Genomic DNA, 20420 nt, shown 5'->3' on the forward strand with positions numbered 1-20420 from the left:
CACTCGATTGAAAAATTTCTGTAAGTTAATGAAAAATATTGAAGGGGTTGCATGAAATCAGAAAAGGGGATTAGCTTTTTTTTCCCCCAGACAACACGCTACTTCTGTCCATGGGCTCAGATTTGTATTAAATAAAATTAGTACTCAAACACCTCAATATCGGACATGGCTTCTCATCAGAACTGGAGCTGTTTATGGAAAACAAAAGTGACCTTTTTCTGATCTCTAAATAAATGACTACTTTCACGAGGGCATACGGGCGGACAGAGTAAAATTATAATTATAAAGTAGGTCACTGAGCATTCAGCTGCAGATTACAAAAGTAATCGGTGATTTATTCAGAAATCCTTGGTTTGAGACCAAAAACTTCTTTTCACTTTCTTCCTGGGGTTAAATCTGGTTTACTCGACTGACGGGAGAACCATAACACATTGTAACTGCAGACTTAACGGTAGCCGATAGAATACATACAAGGACAGATTAGTGAGATAACAAGGGCTTATTGTGCTTAGTTTTAAGATTTGTGCATGCAACAGGTTGAAAAGTTTAGAGCCAATGTTGTCACAGCTGCCCATGGCCATGTAAAGCCACCATTTGGTCAACTCCGAACACATCTGCTTCACGCCCCCACCCTATGTCATGCTGTAGCACAGCAGTGGGGAAAACACATCCCCCTGAATGAAACAAGTCACAGCACATTAGTGACCAAATATAGAAATGGCAAGACGCGAAACAACACTAAGCCAAGTCCCAAGAAAGTCTACAAAGACTCTGAGCTTGAAGACAAAAACAGCTACCGAGAACCCAATAGGACTGACTTATGAACCCACCCAAGATATGAGTCACTGTTGGACGCAAACCCAATGATTATCCTGCCACTTGTAGGGATTTCCACCACTTATTTCTGACTCAAATTGCCCAGTCAGCAAAACCGTAATGGATGGGAGACTCAAGACATCTTTGTAGTTCCATTGTCATCTTATTACTGTGGTAAAGTTTTGGACCTCCTCTGCCTTATTCTTCAATGAAATTAGACTCAATTACCTTGTTGGTCATTGACAAATACATACTATAAAGCCCAAAGTAGAGTTGGGGGCTGCTTCATCTCAGGTTGGGTCTTACGTTATTACTTATAGTACATGGAGATTCTTCGTTTCAGAACCAAAAAAGACGATTTCGGAAATTAACGTGAGTCACGTTATTTGCCAAGAATTAGCCAGAATAGGATATCCAAATTGCCTCTTCAGAGAGTAAGAGGGCTAGAACTCTACTCGAAGTAGCGATCCTAAATTTCAATATTGACCATCAATCCTGATAATGTTGAAAGTGGATAGTATTGACTGAGAAAGGCTTTTGGACCAATTAGAGAAAAGTCAGACACCCACACCAGTTGATTATCATTGAACCGAGTTCAAAGCCTGCACGTGTGCCGCATTCGGTGGCCATTTTCCTAAAACCCACCACCGGGAGAGCTATGTGCAGAGCGGGGTCTCAGCTTGCACATTTTATTGAAGGCCAACATTGAGTCACTCCCTCTTCCCAGCCCAGGGCCCTCAGCATTGCCCCATTCCTGTCACTACCGGCTTCCTGCAGCAGTGACCCCACCTCCTGTGAGGTCCGCAGTCCCCTGCCTTGTAAGATACATTTGGACTATAAGACGCACTCCAATTTTCCTTCCAAATTGGGGGAAACAAAAGTACATCTTATAATATAGTATACATTTATATATATATAACCATTTACCATTTAACAAAATAACACACTTAATAAATGCAATTAATAGCTGGAATAAGGGTATGTGCACACGTTGAGTAATTTCTGTACCATTTCTGCATGTCTTGGCATAAAATTGGCTCATTTTTTTTACATGCATTTTTTTAATTTTTCCCCGCTCATTATTGTGGGTGAAATCTGGAGCAAAAACGCTGAAAGAATTACCATGCTGCAGATTTTTAATCTGCAAGGATAAAATAAGCACGAGACTTAAGGAATCTCCACTTTACTGGTACTAAGAATTTCATCAGGTTTTGTGAAATCCGTGTAGATAAAATTGACAAAAAAAAACACGAGATAAATCTGCAATGTGTGCACAGGCCCTAACGAGGAATTACAAAAAGGAGACTGGAAAATATTTGTAAATACTTAAAAACAAATTCAAAAACTAAATTTGGGTAGCTGTTGCTCTGTGAAAAAAGTTTTTGAAAAAGTTTAAATGTTTAGTCAACTTTTCAAGTTCAGACTTGCAAGGGGTTAAGTCTTGAGAAAGCAGTTAATAGACCGTGGAGTCTAGCTGTTGTTAATCATGGTGCAGAACAGGTTTTGGAGAAGAGACTGCCTTCTTTATCTTTCAATAGGTTTACTGTGCCTGAAGCAAATGTCAGTATAGGGCTTCCCAAGGCTGGATGTGTAATGTCCATCAAAATGGAGACAGGTGGCACTGGCAAGCAAAGACACCTGCTCAGTATTTTTACAGGCAGGCAAAAGAGAGAGTTTATCCGGTTGGGCCACTGAGCAATTTTTTTTTTCCTTTCCTGTTAAGCACATTATAACTTATAAATAATCCATGCGGAGAGGCACAGTTGAACTTGCAGTATTACAGTTATCCGGGCGTGTTTTCACACGCACGCACACATCAGGTCTGACCAGGTAACCTGTTTCCTCCCGAGAAGTATTAAAACAACCAAGCACATGACTCATATCTCCCTGTATATTAGTGCACAATGTTCTTTTAACTCGTCCCACATTTGCAACTCTAATTACAATCCCTAACAAAAGAAGAACAAAGGACGAGGGTGGAAGAAAGACGTCTTGATTTGCATAGTTTTTCTTAAAGAAAAGGGTCTGTTCGCCAAACAGCGCCTCTACGTTCCACAGGTTGCATGTGGTATTGCAATCTAAGCCTTATTTCAGTTGCCATGCCAGACACTGAACAAGAAGCAAAAACATTGTGGCCGGTTATTACTTTGAAATGTACTACATAAAGGGTGTTTTTGTGGCATTTGGTGTTTAGGACGGGACATTTTTAAAGTTTTTTTCCAATTGTGATCTCTTTAGGACTTGAAACATACAAAAAAATATATTAAACACATTTTCAAAAAAAATGACAAAAATAGTTGTAAGAAACAAATAAAAAGCTTTTTGTTTGTGTAATAACGCTGAAAACCAAAAAGGAGTTTAAGAAAAAAAAAACTCCACCGAATCTGATGGTCATACCATGGTAGGAAAAGCCAATGATAAAGTGGCCAAAATCCTTCAATATCTGCCAGGTGAAAACCAGTTTGGACAACAATTAACTCTCCGATTCTATATACAAATAAAATTATATATAATATGTTTCGCACAACATGCTTCATCAAGTGTATGCTTGTTTCGGCTAAGTATGCATGGGTTCTAAATAGGGTGATAAGGACTCTCATATATTATACCCAACAATTTCGACAGGATCAGCCAACCATCGGATGTGTATAATTACCTCCCAACTCTTACCCTATAGATGATATCAGAGAAGAGAAGGATCTGGCAGTATAAATTTCAATGGCTCATACACTAGTTTTCAGGAAAGAATCTGCTACTATGGGTGTCTGGCAGCGCTTTTCTCTTTCCTTCCAATGGAAGCATGACGAACGCTCATGTGTATGGGGTAGCAGAGCTGTGGAGTCAGTAAGCCAAACCTCAGACTCCGCCTCCTCAATTTCCATGACACCGACTCCACCAAATTGGGCTCCGACTCAGATTCTGACTCCACAGCCCTGTGGGGTAGTCTTGAGAGATATCTGTCTGCCCAACAATGTTTTGTGGATTTCTATCTGTATCTTGTTATCTCTCACTTCTGGCAGCGATTCATCTTCCCTGAAAATCAGTTTTGGACATTTATTATAGCTAATTCTAATGTCCCCCGAGAGAATAGTCAATCCGCCGAATACGCATAGGCCCAAAGTTAATTATTATTTAATTATCTGATCTTCCCATTTATCACGTAAAGCACATTAAATTGACTCAACCCTGTGAAGTAACTAGGAAGATAGAAGGGTGGATCCAAACTAACCACCATTGAGATACACTGGATAATTGACACCATTGCGATTTGAAAGAATTGAAAAAAAATTACTCAAGTAGCCCAACCAATGAAAAAGTCTTTGAGAAGTCAAGACTATTTTTTTTTTTTTTACTATGTGCCTAAGAACTTACAGGAAGGTAATTACTACCTACCTGCCTGTTGTGCCTGGCACCGATCTTCAGAGAGGTGATGGATCACTCCTGCCAGTGATTCAGTGGCTTCTGCTGATGTCACGTTGACAGAGCAGCTTCTTCTATACTACTCTGTTGTTGGACTGTGACTATCAACATCCTGCTGATTGACAGCTAGCTCCCCGCTGCCTAACCGCGGGGAGCCGTCTGTCAATCAACATGATGTAGGCAGTGACGTGCCATCAACAGAGCAGCCCAGAAGAGGAAGAACTGTTGTGTTGAGTTGAAAGAGCAGAATCTCTGACAGGAGTGGTCCAGAACCGCTCTGTGCCAGCACAAGGAAGAACAGGCAGATAGCTATGAACTACCTGCCTGTCACTTCTTAGGCCCATAGTAAAAAAAATAAAACTATCCCAGATAGTCCCCTTTAATACATACTCAAGGAAAATACTTTGTGGTTGATGTATTTCTCATGGCAGCTTGGAGAGACCAGTATATAATGTAACCTATGGAGATCAGTCAGCTAACCTTCATTGGGATGGGTGGTGGCGGCTTAAGGTGAACAACCCCCTATAATTATCGTGAGGAGCAGAACAAATTTGTTTATGTAGGTCACTAGATTCAACCAATGTTCTTTATGCCAAAATGTCACCATGAATAAGCTTCCTATTGCAGAAGACACTCGACATACCAATACAGTAAAGTGCTACATTGCAAAGCCCGGGTCCTTAAGAAGAGACAGCTTTGAACCTGACCTTTATTTTACATTGCAGGTCAACCTACAGAATTTGTCTAAATTATATTGATGAGGCTCTTTGAAAAAATAAAATCATGACGATACTTTGAGAAAAATCGTCAATGTCACGACGACCATAACCGTTTCAGAGAATTTAACTTTAAGCGAATGCTGAATCATCCTCAGCAGAAAAAAAAAAGTTTATGGAAGAAGTTCATGTGCTGCCGGTCCCAGTGGGGAGAGGAGAGACAGTTGTTGGGAGGAGGGGAGGGGAGGATATGGGGGTGGGGAGAAAGTAGCGCAAAAGCAAGGCTGAAATTCAAGGAAATAGGCATGTCTTGGTGTTAAAAGGAAACTACAGCAAGGCATGACAGCTGCTTTGGGGGTCAAAGGCCATTACTTGTGCATTCATGGGCTTAACAGTTAGAAGGCAGCACCTGCCAGCTTCAGGGTGTGTCTGGAATATTCACTGTTGACATGTGACCGGGAGCGAGGAGAGGGAAGGAAAGTAGAAAAAAGGGGGATTATATAGATAATGAAAACAAAACATAAAATTGCATAGAGAGGTGAGGGTGCGACTGGCCTGGAGTTTATTTAACAGGCAGGCAAGAACATTAGTAAAGTACTTGAAGGAATGGGCAACCAGGAAAAAAGAATCATTGTAGGAACATTGCCGGGAATGTAAAAGGTCTACGGTGTATGTACGATAAAGCTACGGAGTTCCCTTATTTTATGCTATGAAGAAAGATCCGAGTAATCCAAAACGCATTAAGATTTTTGACCTGATTTTATCTACATTGGATCATGGAAGCTAGAACTCTTTCGCCTTTTCCAGGTATATTTACTCTGAAGGTCTCAACCTGATTATTTTCTGTCTTCAACCACATGCAGTTTATAAACCTGCAAGCTTGTAGGGACCATGTTACGACCCCATGTACAATATTTCTATCGCTATCTCTCCCGATTTTCCCTACAAGAATTCTAACCCTGCAGAGCACTCCTGTGTACTCTATTTGAGTCGCTGTCAAACTCCTCATGCGGTGGCCTATCTCTCCAAGTGCAAAAGGATCGGCAGTCATAAATCGGACATGCCAGATCCTTATGGTCAGGAGGTCTCTAAAACAGATATGATTGTCAGCTGATAATATAACCAACTGATAATATAAATGGGGGACATTAATGTTTGGCTAAATTGATGGCATCTTCTTTTCAAAAATCACAGTCCAAGTAGATGATGCCGTTTGAGTTCTCTATGAAATTCCTCCACTTGCTTACCGTTCCCACCAGATACTGACAAAAAATTACCAATCCTACAAAAACCAGCTTCAGATGTGTGTATTTCACCCATCTTATCAATATAACACCTGGTCCCACAAGGTTTTACCTAATCTAATCCAGCCCCCTGATTCATCAAGAGTGGCGTTTTGTAGTTCTAGTCTTGATCTAGAGTGCAATGAAGTAATATGCGCCAAATTCCTAAAAGAGGACCGTTCAATGGAATTTTTTTCTTTCAATCGAGAAGATCCTCCATTTGCTGCTGTTCCATTGATTCTGGAACAGTTTTCCTTTTGTGTCCTTCCGTTGTAAAGGTGCAGATTTTCCCTTCAACCAACTAAGCGTAGGTATACCATGGAACTTTTCAGTAGGCAATTGCTTTTTCTCCTCTGATGCTGACCAATAAAAACACAGCCGTGCCCATAGAGAAGTTCTGTGGTATACATCTAGTTTGTCGAGGGGCTTTAACTTTAGAACAGAGGGACACAGAAAAAAAAAGAAAAACTGTTCCAGAATCAGTGGAGAAGCAATTAGTGGAAGAGGTACTCTGTTTAAACTTAAAAAAATCCAACCAATGAACCGTTCCCTCTAAGTGACATATTCATCTTAATGAATTTGGATGATCTTACAGCTGCAATGCGAAAGTTCAGTCGAAGACTAGAGTACACATCTGTTGTAACATCTTGAGCATGCCCTCATCATCTCCTGCCTCGACTACTGCAACATCCTCCTCTGTGGCCTACCTTCTAACACTCTCGCACCTCTCCAGTCCATCCTTAACCCTGCTACCCGACTAATCCAACTCTGTCTTCGCTACTCCTCCGCTTCTCCCCTCTGCAACTCCCTTCATTGGCTCCCAATTCCCCAGCGTATCCAGTACAAACTACTAACACTGACCTACAAAGTTATCCATAACCTTTCTCCTCTGTACATCTCCAAACTAATCTCCCGTTATCTTCCCTCTCGTAATCACTGGTCCTCACAAGATCTCCTTCACACTTACTGTATTTGTTTCTCGCCCAATTGCCTCCAAGACTTCTCCCGAAAATCACCCACCCTCTGGAATTCTGAGCCCCAACACATCCGATTATCCACCACATTGTGAACTTTTAGACGGAACCTGAAAGCCCATCTCTTCAAGAAAGCCTACAACCTGCAAAGACCGCGCTGCTACCTCAACACCATCGTAGCTACTGCAGCCCCCCGACCTACTGTCTCCTTCCCCATCATCCTGTAGAATGTGAGCCCACAAGGGCAGGGTCCTCTTCCCTCTGTGCCAGTCTATCATTGATAGTTTGTTTACTGTCAACTATATCTGTATTCTGTATGTAACCCCTTCTCATGTAAAGCACCATGGAATCAATGGAGCTATATAGATAAATAATAATAGTAAAATAATAATATACATTACCTTTATGACATAACTTTCAATGAATTTGTCTGCCGAGCTCAACCACATCCCCTACTGGCTAATTTCTGCCTACTTTTGAAAACCTTTGAGGAGCTGACCAGGACTGGCTTAATTGCCAAATCTATACATACTACGTAACTTTACTCAATAAATAATACCCAGGTATAGCTTTTTTTCTTGAGATTTCTGGTTCATGGCCCGATAATTGTCCCATTAGGATGACAATTAACTCATCATCATAAACATTGCTATATGCATGTGCTTTTCTCATATAGTTTCTATATATTTTTTTTGGGGGGAGGGAATTTTTTCTAACCAAGTACACTAATGTAAAAGGTCGAAGCATGTACCAGACCAACATTCTCTGCTTACAATTTTTCCCCCTGTTGCCATCAATCTTCTTGTATTCCATATGTAATTTCACTGAGCTGTCCCATCTGGAAGACACATGTGCCTCAGTGCAAAGCAATTCTGCAAATCTGAGCAAATGTAGCTGAAGGCACTGGAATTCCTGGCACGTAAGCCAGTTGTGGAAGGCTATGGTAGAACAATGATCATTGTAGACATGCACAAGAGGTCCCATCTTTGTCACATGTCCTAATCCTAACTTATGACTCCACGCAGGAAGTGAAAAGGCACTAGGAGGTTTCCCCACACACACTAAGTGATGGCAAATGGTTAATTTCTCAGTTGTTAGTTATGGCAGTGTTAGATCATACTCACCCATTGAAACAGTTAGTTTCAGTTTATCTGCAGTTTAAAAAAAATATTCTAAAACCCAGACCCATAACTACTCTTACATTTTTTGCCAAAAATCACACGTAAATTTAAAAGGGGGAAAATTCACTGGATCTTTTAATTTAAATCAAGTCACTCCTCCAATTGCTGCTGCCCCATTGATTCTAGAACAGTTGTATTTTTCATTTTATGCCCCTTGGTTCAAAAGTTATGCCCCTTAGTAATAAAGCTATAATTTTTCTCTTCATCAAACTGGGCATATAGCACAGTACTACTCTGTGGGCATAGCCGTGTTTTGATTGGCCAGGGTCAGAGGATAAAAAGCACACGCCTACAGTGAAGTTATGTGGTACACTCCCAGGTTCTTAAAGGGACAATTTGTCTGTGTATTTCTTTTGGGCATAACTTTGGAATGGAGGGACATAGAAGAAAAAGAAAAACCATTCCAGAATCAGAAGAGCAACATCCACTGGAGGTGCGACTCAGTTTAAATAAAAAATCTAGTGAAAGGTCCCCTTTAAAATGTAGACAAAAAAGCAGGGATTTTTCTAATGTACACCTTTTACATGTTTCCTTATATTGCATTGATACATCAGTAAAGATATCAGGATAATAGAACAATTCTTCAATAAATAGACTTCCTGTCATGTGATCTCTAAACGCAAAATTAGTTTTTATGATTGGTTGTCACCCGACAGGAAACTTAAGGTACCGTTACACTAAACGACTTACCAACGATCACGACCAGCGATGCGATCGTTGGTAAGTCGTTGTGTGGTCACTGGGGAGCTGTCACACAGACAGCTCTCTCCAGCGACCAACAATCAGGGGAACGACTTCGGCATCGTTGAAACTGTCTTCAACGATGCCGAAGTCCCCCTGCAGCACCCGGGTAACCAGGGTAAACATCGGGTTACTAAGCGCAGGGCCGCACTTAGTAACCCGATATTTACCCTGGTTACCATTGTAAAAGTAAAAAAAAAACACTACATACTCACCTTCTGATGTCTGTCACGTCCCCCGCCGGCGGCTTCCCTGCACTGAATGTGTCAGCGCCGACCAGCCGTAAAGCAGAGCACAGCGGTGACGTCACCGCTGTGCTCTGCTTTACGGCCGGCCGGCGCTGACACATTCAGTGCAGGTTAGCCGCCGGCGGGGGACATGAAAGACATCAGAAGGTGAGTATGTAGTGGTTTTTTTTACTTTTACAATGGTAACCAGGGTAAATATCGGGTTACTAAGCGCGGCCCTGCTCTTAGTAACCCGATATTTACCCTGGTTACAAGTGAACACATCGCTGGATCGGTGTCACACACACCGATCCAGCGATGACAGCGGGCGATCAGCGACGAAATAAAGTTCTGGACTTCTAGCTCCGACCAGCGATATCACAGCGGGATCCAGATTGCTGCTGTGTGTCAAACACAACGAGATCGCTATCCAGGACGCTGCATCATCACGGATCGTCGTTCTCGCTGCAAAGTCGCTTAGTGTGAAGGTACCTTTACGTACAAAAGTGGAAGCAGCTCCATATCAGACCCAGTGTAAGCAACATATTTTTTTCAGGAGTTCAGATATAAGAAAAAAAAAAAGATTTTTGTTCCCACAGTAGATTAGTCATTGTCAGAGATGCCTGGCTGCGACTTACTCAACTTTCTCTTAAAAAAATAAACACAGGTACACTTGTCTTAAGGAGGGTTTCCCGTTTCAGAAATCCCCTCTACCCCCAGCAGCAGTGTGTGCAGTAAAATTGCTAAGAATTCTTGTTAAATATTAATTTCCCTATTGATGCCTCCATTTATAGAGGATGAGTCACCAGATCAAAATTGGGCATTTTTTATTTATTTATTTTTTATTTAGTGTTAACGATTATCTTTTCCGAGTGGGTGTGTCCCACAGGGTAATTATGCAGAGCAGCCTAAAGACACGCCCCATAGGATCCTATGAGCCACACCCCCTTAATGAAAACCATATAAACTATCTAAATAAAAAGCCTCATATCTCTGGAACCATACAGCGGATTAAAAACACAAAACAAAAAGAACAACAAGAAATGGAATTCTCATGGGACCAGCAGGAATAAAATAAGAGCAAAAACTGGACAATTTCGATCTGCTGACAAGTCCCCTTTAAATGTAATATCTTACATTCACCGTCTTAGGTTGATAAAGTTTATAAGAGAGCCATGATCACTCTCAAGCAAGCTGTTATATTTAGGATAAAAGTTGCACACATTACTTGCAAGTGGTGGAATTTTACGGATTTTCAGCGTAAAAATGAAGGAAACAAGGTATTTATGTTGTGGATCACAACAGACCTAACATACTCAGGATCAGGCCATCTAAGAGTTAACTGTACAAAGTAAACCTTCATTACAGGGCTGTCTTGTAATAGATTAGGTCTGTAGGCGCTACTCCCCCAACCAAACCCTCCAAACACACTAGAGCTTGTCCTGCCAGGCAGAGACCTGGATCAGATTTCATCTACCACCTCCTCCCTCTTCTCCTCCAGCCTGACTCCCCTCCCCCTCCCCTCCCGCTGGTGTCTTCTTTCCATGTGACCTTGCAAAGGCTTGATTTACTGGAATCACAGACCCCCTAGAAAGGCAGGGAGAGGAAGAGTAGGGAGGAGAGACACACAGTATTACACAACAAAAGCTAACTCCAGGTCTCTCCCAGCCAGACACCAATAAACAGCAGCTCCAACTCAAGGGTACACCTATGCCAGGTGGCAGGGAGGGTGGACTACATGTACGGCGGTTTATTCAATGCATACAAATGCTCACACACACACAGATAAAGCCCAAATCTTGTAAATGAACCAGAAGATACAGGATGAACCAATGAATGTTGTCAGAAAGCTGATAAAGAAAGAGTACAGAGATCGCCAACTGTAAAGCATACAATATCATACATCTGACACTTCGATATGACATTCATCAGCTTTGCCATCTAGACATCTCCAAAGAAAAATCAAGAAAAAAAAAGTTGTAAATCTAATCTTCATATTCCGATGTTTATTAGATGTTTTTCAAAGAAATCACAACTTCATCTAGGTTTCCAATCATAAGGCTCTAATTTGATCTTTGATGATACTTGGAATTGGGTGGACACAACTTTCTAAAAGTTTGATCTGGAGTTGGGTAGACAACTTTCTAATAGTTTGACCTGTAATTGGGTGGACACAACTTTCTAAACGTTTGATCTGGAAATGGGTGGACGCACCTTTCTAATAGTTTTGAGATGGAATTGGGTGGACGCAACCTTCTAAAAGTTTGAGCTGGAATTGGGTACACACAACTTTCTAATAGTTTTGAGCTGGAATTGGGTGGACGCAACTTTCTAATAGTTTGAGCTGGAATTGGGAGGACACAACTTTCTACAAATTTGAGCTGGAATTGGGTGGACACAACTTTCTAAAAGTTTGAGCTGGAATTGGATGCACACAACTTTCTAAAAGTTTGAGCTGGAATTGGGTGGGCACACCTTTCCAAAAGTTTGAGATGGAATTGGGAGGACACAAGTTTCTAAAAATTTGAGCTGGAATTGGGTGGCCACAGCTTTCTAAATGTTTGAGCTGGAAATGGGTGGACGCAACCTTCTAAAAGTTTGAGCTGGAATTGAGTGCACACAACTTTCTAAAAGTTTGAGCTAGAATTGGGTGGGCACACCTTTCCAAAAGTTTGATCTGGAAATGGGTGGGCACAACTTTCTAATAGTTTAAGCTGGAAATGGGTGGACGCAACCTTCTAAAAGTTTGAGCTGGAATTGGGCACAGCTTTCTAGAAGCTTGAGATGGAATTGGCTAGACAACTTGCTAAAAGTTTGAGCTGGAGTTGGGCACAGCTTTCTAAAAGCTTGAGCTGGAATTGGGTGAACACAACTGTCTAAAAGTTTGAGCCGTTTCACACCTTTCATGCTCACTCTAAGAGACAAATTTACCACAATGGTATTAATGATATTACCCAAGTACCCCATACACATTAGACTAATGTCTGCTGTACCTGCTGTTATTGACAAGTTTGGCTGACAGTCAAATATTTATGGGGGCCCTTTACAGAAGACTGTGGAGGGGGAAGGGGGTTAAGGATCTAGCATGTTCGATTTCAGACTGCCAATTTTTTTTATTCTTCCAAAAATGAACCACCGACAGATGTGTAAGAGCAAGCCATCCCGCGTATGGCAGAGCCTAGGCAGATAGATGCCGGTCGAAAGATCTGCTGAGCTATCGTTTGGCCGTTACACAGTTAAGGTGTATGGGGGCTTTACATTTCATAAAAGTGATCAAAGAAATACTTACTCCACTGACAACTATTTTTCCCGTCCCCTCACAATACACATGCCTACTGTATTTAGATGAGAATGCATGTGTTTTCAAGGACGACAAGGGATAAGTCATTGCAAGATACAGTACCTCTGACAGCAACTCGTCTCCTAAAAAAGGATTAGACATGTTGAAATTAGACATGACCAATCCTTCTCCCCCTCCAAGATAATCAGGAACCCCTATACACATAAGATAGTCAGATGGTGTGTATATATTTTTAGTTTAAGGATCAGGGCACCGCTTCAGGAAGAGAGGCAAAACATGTCTTAAGGATCTTCAAACAATTCGTTATAGATCTCCCATACATAAAGCAATTCAATGCTTAAAGGAGTTGTTCACTACACAGACAAGCCATTCAAGTTCTGTATTGCTAAGTGTAATTTAAAAATTACACATACTTTCCACACTGGAATTATTCCAGCATTCCCGACACTCGCGTGATATTGTTATTCCATGTGAGCGCTGCAGCTAATCAGAGGCTGCAATTCTTATTCTTCCTTCAGATGTCAAAACTTCATCCAAGAAAAATAAGCTCATAAGTGCCAGCCCATTGGCTGAAGCAACCACATGGAATAACAATGCATGCACCGAAAGACCTGGCGTGGGAGGAGGGTGTCTGTTATTTTTATTTTGCATTGGAAATAAAATATTTATGAAGGGATTGTCCAAGTAGTGGACAACCACTTTAAATCTCGCCACAGACATGAGATAACTGCCATATACATAAGCAGTCGGCTTGGCTGAGCTTTCATGTGTTTTCAATAGGAAGAAAAGAGAAAGAAGCTGCCAGAGATATATGGCGGTGACTTTTCTCTAAAAACAAAAGAATCGGTCTTTGAAATTCCAATAGTAACACCCCCATGTACATCAAATGGACAGCTAATTGGCGGGTCCAGCCTACTTTCATCTGTGGTATTGGGTATGTATTCCACCAAATCAACCTCCACCCCAGTTCCCCATGCATGTAATACAATATCTCTTTCCCAAGCTGATTATCCAGGAATAAACACCAAAGAACAGTCTCATAATTTCAAAAATTCTAATATCCAACCATACTGAGAGACATCTGTCCATGTGTTGTCTTGCATGGGATTAGGAACACAATGATCATAGAGTTCCATAGTTGAATGAGTTAGTTGTCCCAAGAAATTGAGAAGAAAGTGGTAGATTAATTATTATGGTCTAAAAACTTAGACACTTTAAAGCTAAACCAGGAAGGCAGAAGATGCACCAATGGGGCAATATGGCACATCTTGCAAGACATGTTAGACTTGTTTAAGTTCTTCAACTTTAGTTGGATTTCTTTAGAACAATATTGTCCATCAAAATTTTGGTTCAATTTGGTACAGTTTAGTGACTTTTAAACAATGTCCTCTTTTAAGCTCCACCTTATGAAAGAGGACTCAGCTATGCTTATTTTCTAGACACCCTGCTGTCTAGTAAGGCACAAAAAGTGTCTTAAATATATAAGATATTTGGGGCAAGATATGCATGCCAGGTTTTTGCCACAAATTGAAACAGAATTTTGGTGCATGTTTTTTTAATACTCCCTTATACAGTGTTTGTTCAGAGGCCACAAATGCACAATTGAGTAGAGCCGTTGCCTCATATTAGTATCAATCAATGGTAGTCAATCAAAAGCTTTCTAACCAGATAACTCCAAAAATACCTTCTCAGAAGAAAGCATGAGAAATAAAAAATACAAGCAGACTTTATAACCAGCCAAACGTCATAAAACCATCCCCAACAAGACCTTGCTTTGTCACCTCCAGGGCAATTCAGAGAGTCTACTTTGAAGAGTCATAGGAGTCTATACCTTTCGGATGGTTAGTCTGAGGATGATCTCTGGTGGCTTGGAGGCTGATCTCTGGTGGCTTGGAGGTTGATCTCTGGTGGCTTTGTATAAAGAGAGACCTGTCAGTCATAGGGAGCGAGGTGGGGACATGCCACCTGGGACTGCCCTCAAACTAGCCATCTGAGATGATACTTCAAAGTATGCATGGTCACAATAACACAACCAGCTCCAGCTTCATACTGCCCACATCAGATGAAAGAATATCTGATAGTCAGATAAATTCATTATGAGTATGGTAATGGAAGATCCTGAAGAATCAACCTAAGCTGCCAGTCAAATAACAACCAACCGAAGCTCAAGTCCTTTTAAAAGTGGTCAAAACATGCAAATATGATTTCAGGATTATTAAAAGTTTAATACAAAACTAAAAACAATGGCAAAATGTTAATTTTTCGTAATTAAATACAAGATTGTTATATAATTGGGTGTTTCTAAAGCAATCCAACTCACCATACATCTTGCCTTCATCGGATAAGATAATCTTACGCCTCCCGCATGGCGGGTATATTGCCAGTGCCTCTTGGAAGCTCTGTTCTATGTCTGGACTCCAAACGCCTTCTGCATCATTGTCTAGACTCTTTTCCATAGAATCTCCCAAATCCCCTGTGCTTTCTGGACTGCCAGCTTCACTCCACCCATTGTTGGGGTCCATGTTTGAAATAGGAGGGAAAGGAGAGGCTCCTCCAGGCCTCACCTTACGAAAGACGACTCAGCAAATGCTGCAAAATAAAAAAAAGATAGGTATGTTAATATTTGACCTAATAACCATAAAACATACATACGGTGACTCCACTTAATGCACATTTTGAGAGCAAGTTCCATATCATAATCAGTCTTCGGAATAAAAAATAGAACTTTTGCTATCTAAGATCTATGGGTATCTTTACAACTAAGTGGACAAAATATGGTCATATAGTGAGTATCAGGCCATATGTGGGGAAAAACTATGGACTACCGACATACCATTATTTCTCAGAAACAGATTTGACACTTGGGTCCAATTTCTTTAGACCTCTCAAAGGTATTTCATTTTTCACCTGTTACTACAGATCTGACAACTTCTCGAACAAGTATGAAGCGATAGATAGAAGAATTGTTGCAACATCAAGCTGTCTTCGAGTTCATTTACAACTGATTAATCTGGCCGAGTTCTTCCAATGTGACGTTAATTTTTAACCTGGATTTAATGAGAAGCCTGGGCTGTCTGACAACTTTAGTTAAAGAGTTTATTTAGCTTAACTGGTTTGAAACCAGTCCCGGATAAAATATTGTAAATGGATCTCCCTTGTTAAAGTCCTCTGACGTTTTGAGTTTTGATCAAGTGGATGTATTGTTGTTCATGTTTTATTTAAACAATAGGAAACATATTGAATTAATCCAAGATGGAAACTTTATCCAAATCCAAGTTTGGCAAAAAAGAAATTGATTGTATATAATAATAAAAAAACAGATGCTAAATGTGGAGCCATGTAATAAAATTGAACTTCACATTCAATGACAAAATCGACATATGACACTTTAACAACAGTATCAAAATCCAAAATATTGATCTCGATTATCAGCCAATTAATCCTAGAAGACAGTTTTCCCCAGTCAGTGGTTCAAAAGCCACATGTGACTTCAAAGCAGGTGCCAATTATATAAAAAAAAAAAGTATTATGCCCTAGTGGCACCAAAACAGTAAGTGCCATATGGCTTGATCAAATCTTTAACTTTTTTCCATTTAATAGCTAGTTTTGCTCAAGATTTCATGTTCTCAAGATTTCCCCTGATGAAGCTGGTTCCACTAGCGAAACATGTTGGGGGAGCAGAACTGATATTTTAATAGTCAGAGTTCAGGTCTTTTCCTAAGAATAATTTATGGTATTTGGCAATCTGCAGACACCTACATATAAAGCTAATTTACTATTGTGAATGGTTACATAATACAACTATAGATTTAAGTCCTTATCATTGTTATTTTAAGTTTCTCAAACCTTATGATGAATATCAAATAAAGGTTACATTTTACAAAATAGTAAATACAGTTGTGATCGAAATTAGATTCCAGTTTTGCCAAAAAACTAAATTTACGTGAAGAGGTTGCAAATAAGTTAGAGGAGCTCTTCTCTAAGAAATCAATAGGATGACACCATATATACCATGGACAAACCAAAACATAGGTCACATTACAAGGGCAAGGGGGATGGATGGTTACAGATTAGAAAAACAAATGTTTAGTGGAAATTTTTCCAGGGATCCCATTTGCTTATTTAAAAACAGGCAGTGGAGTAACAGTCCCTGGGACAATGCACAGTGAAAGGGTTTTATAGTTGGTAAAGACATCTGTTCAATTCCATGGAGGTGTTCAGAATCCATTGATATTGCATGTACCTTTGTTTTTGAGGACAAGCTAATGCATTATAGGATTTTGTAGTGTTTGGGTGAACCAAACCCCCTATTGTTTAAATAAAAAGGCCACAAATAGGGTAAGCTCTGCCACTAACCAGTAGGACCATTGTGCAAGTAGACCACACAGGTGACAAAATCCAACCAGTAAATATTTGGCTTAAACCAGTAAAGCTGGCCATATTCATCAGCTATCGGCCAAAAGATCATTCGGCTGAAAGCGATCTCAGCTGACTCACCCCCGAACACAGGACCTCTCATTTGGCCGAGTGATCCTGTGTTCTTTAAGAGACAGCTGCCAACTAACACATCTGTCAGTGGCTTGTCTCGTTAAGAAAAATGTGATTGGCAGTCCAAAATCAGAGATGACTGATAGGCATCTTCCCGACCATCATTTGGCCGGTGCCCATATACAACGGTCTATATCAAAGGGTTTGGCCGACATAAGTCTAGTGTGTATGACCAGATTAAGGATCTGATTATGTAATTTTTCTTACTTCTTGTTAATACAATTGGTGAGCGATTTTCAGTACCTTTATGACTACATTGCTTTCATATAAGTGCTGACATTTACCGTAAGTGCTCAAATAAATCTAAGCAGAATATTGCAAACACCCAGGTGAGACATTCTAAGCGCACGTGAAGAATTTCGTCTGGCCAAGTGGATGAGTTCAACCTCTGTTTAACGCATACACCATCTCATATAGGATACACTGTACATATGCAAAGTGGATTGGCATGAAAAATAAATAGTATATTATTGGATCTGACCGATTTGTTCTTAGATCTCATTTCATCATATTGGATGTTGATATACTTCATAGAGAAGCAGAAATCTCAGGCTAGGTTCACACCTTCGTCAAAAATCTGATAGCAAAAAAATAATAGTTCATCTTGCACCATTTTCAGTCCAACACATCATTAAAAACAAAAATTGTTTATTGTTACTTGCTTTAAAATTGTAGCATAGGCATTTTAAAAATACCCGACGCGTTTTGAGTCTACCTGACTCTTAATCATAGATCATCTACTTATTAGAGTCAGCTAGACTCAAAACGCGTCTGAAATTTTCTATGCCTGTTCAACTACTTTAATGGAGTCACAGTAAATAATTTTTGTTTTTAATAAGCTGGGTTGGATTGAAAAACCATTGTCATCGACTTCATATTTCACAAGCCTTATCTGTGCACCAAGGAGTGGATTGCACCAGGAACAAGATTAGACAGCGCACATATATTGGATGGGGTGAGCCAAAAAAATGAGCTGGAACACATATTGATATAATTCATTTTGTTTTTATCCTAGGTTATGTACGCACAAACTTTCTTATACGACCACAACAGTAACCGAAGAGTTCGTTGAGCACCATTGTTGGCCGTTTTGTAAGAGATCCGATTCTGAATTTATATGAACTTAGCCTAAATCTTGCTCTTCTCAGTAGCACAACACTAGAAATGTACCTCCTTCATGATTTATAAAACAGCCAAAAGCTTGTTTGCCTGTTCTCTCCAGGGTTGCCAGTGGAAAAAGTGGTTAACCATTGGATTTTGAGTCATCACCATCTCTCCTCCCCATGATTTTCTATTATTGACATAGTTGGGAGTGTGTCAATTTTTTTCTCTGACCTCTTCATATAAGTGCACAGTTGGATGAACATGCATGTCCTTCGAATTGGTAGAGGTGTCTTATGTCCCCCGAGAATAAAAGGATTCAAGCATGGTAAAATCCACCAGTCCCGGGAGAATTAGGACACCACCATGCACAATCATTTTGCCCCATAGAAAGTGATGTTCTTGTACAACATTAATATGGTATGGAAGGCCACCTTAAAAACACCTTTATCTTTTAAACAACTTTAATAATTGTAGCTTTACTGAAAAAAACATTAAATACACCTTAAAAAATAAGAAAATATCCATAAATTACACAAAAAAAACAAGAACAAGCAAGGTGAGCTGGTGAGGCCTGTAGCAACCATATTAGAAGAGGTCATGGGTCTATCACAACCATATTAGAAGAGGTCATGGGTCTAGCACAAGTGGAAGCGGTAATCCCATTGGTCACTTTTTCTACTTGACCTCGACTAGTTCTTTAGGTGAAGTTTAGAATCACTGCCCCTTGTCATTGTAAATTTTCTTACAGCCATGTACAAGGGAAAGAATTAAGACCATAAAGAAATAATATAGAAAAATAAAAAAGTTTCATTGACACCAATGTCCTACATTCACAATACCACAGGACAAGCAGCCTTCTTCTTGTTGGTGGGCAGTTCTTGGAATACAAGGACAGATTGACCTCAGCCACATTGAGTGGGTCTGTCAGTCTGCCAGATTGCAGCAGGTGTGAATTGAGCCCATGTCATTGGAGCCGCTGGCAGGGACAGGGCACTGCAACCAACAGAGCATACATACAGTTTTAAGAGCTGTTATAAGTGCTACTGATACCAAGGAGAGGAGTAAATTCATTTCATATATCAAAACTCGTGAAAAAAAAAACTTATTGAAGTTTGACTGCTGTTCCACTTGGCCCTCAATGAAAGCATTTTTTTTAGTTTTGACATTCAGATTTAAGAGAGGGATGAAAGTTCATATCATGGGCACCCGATCAACTTTTAGATCCTTGGAAACCATTTTTTTTTCTGTGGCCGTGATATGCAAATCGAAAGAACCATTGGTTGATGTCTAGGAACGATCATCAGAAATTCCCACAAGTCATTGTGAAGGTGAGGAATACAACTGAAAACATTTGTGACATTGGAAACCTTTGAAGAACCCATAGAAGAAAAAAAAATCTAAATAATAGTAGTAGTAAAACTAATCTGCAAGCAAACATGGGAGGTGACCTGATATAGAATTTTTTTTTTCACTGGCAGACTAGGTGTATATAGAATAGTTATACCAAGGCAGAGATGGGGGGGTATTAAATTAATGGCCCATTTGGATGGGACAATAGTTAGGAATCATCGGTGGTCGATTAACGGCCAAGGTCGGCAAATATCAATGTGAATTGAGGTGAATAAAAAAAAAAGAAAAGTTTTTCAATAGGCATAATTTAGCTTTTAGCTTCATGTTTCAACCTGCCTAAGAAAAAGCAATATCATTACGCCTGAGCTCTAAAACATCTACAAATTTCTCGTAACCCATGGTTAAATCATGACATTATTGAACTCCACCAAAGGGTAAAAGGACGTAAATTGCAAAAATTGCAAGAAACCTACGGTTTATCTGGATTTTTTGGGATAAATGCTCAACTATTTCACCCAAAGGTAAACAATGTGGTTATGTACAAATAATGGTAAAGTTGTGTTTTATTGGTGACCAAATAGAACCAGAAGTTTCCTCTAAGATCTTTGTACTTTTACCCCACAATAGGTGATATGTAGAATAATGTGGAACTGACAACGGTCATCGGGTCAATTTTAATTTCCATTATTCTGGAATTTGGTACACTTCTTTTTTGGCAGAATAATAACTGTTGGAGAGCACTACCAGATCATTGCTTTT

The 20420-nt window shown here is 40.0% G+C and overlaps 1 protein-coding gene across 3 annotated transcripts in view; it reads right to left on the minus strand.

Moving 5' to 3' along the window:
* TEAD2 (TEA domain transcription factor 2) overlaps positions 1-20420 on the minus strand; it is an 84681-nt gene that overhangs the window by 34729 nt on the left and 29532 nt on the right. For all 3 annotated transcript variants that reach the window (XM_077259639.1, XM_077259636.1, XM_077259638.1), the window contains exon 2: positions 14980-15248. In XM_077259639.1, the coding sequence (XP_077115754.1) occupies positions 14980-15181 (202 nt within the window). In that variant the 5' untranslated portion in view covers positions 15182-15248. The remainder of the gene's footprint in view (positions 1-14979; positions 15249-20420) is intronic.

Source organism: Ranitomeya variabilis, chromosome 4 (assembly GCF_051348905.1).
Source record: "Ranitomeya variabilis isolate aRanVar5 chromosome 4, aRanVar5.hap1, whole genome shotgun sequence".
In the NCBI taxonomy this organism is placed as follows: Eukaryota; Metazoa; Chordata; class Amphibia; order Anura; family Dendrobatidae; genus Ranitomeya; species Ranitomeya variabilis.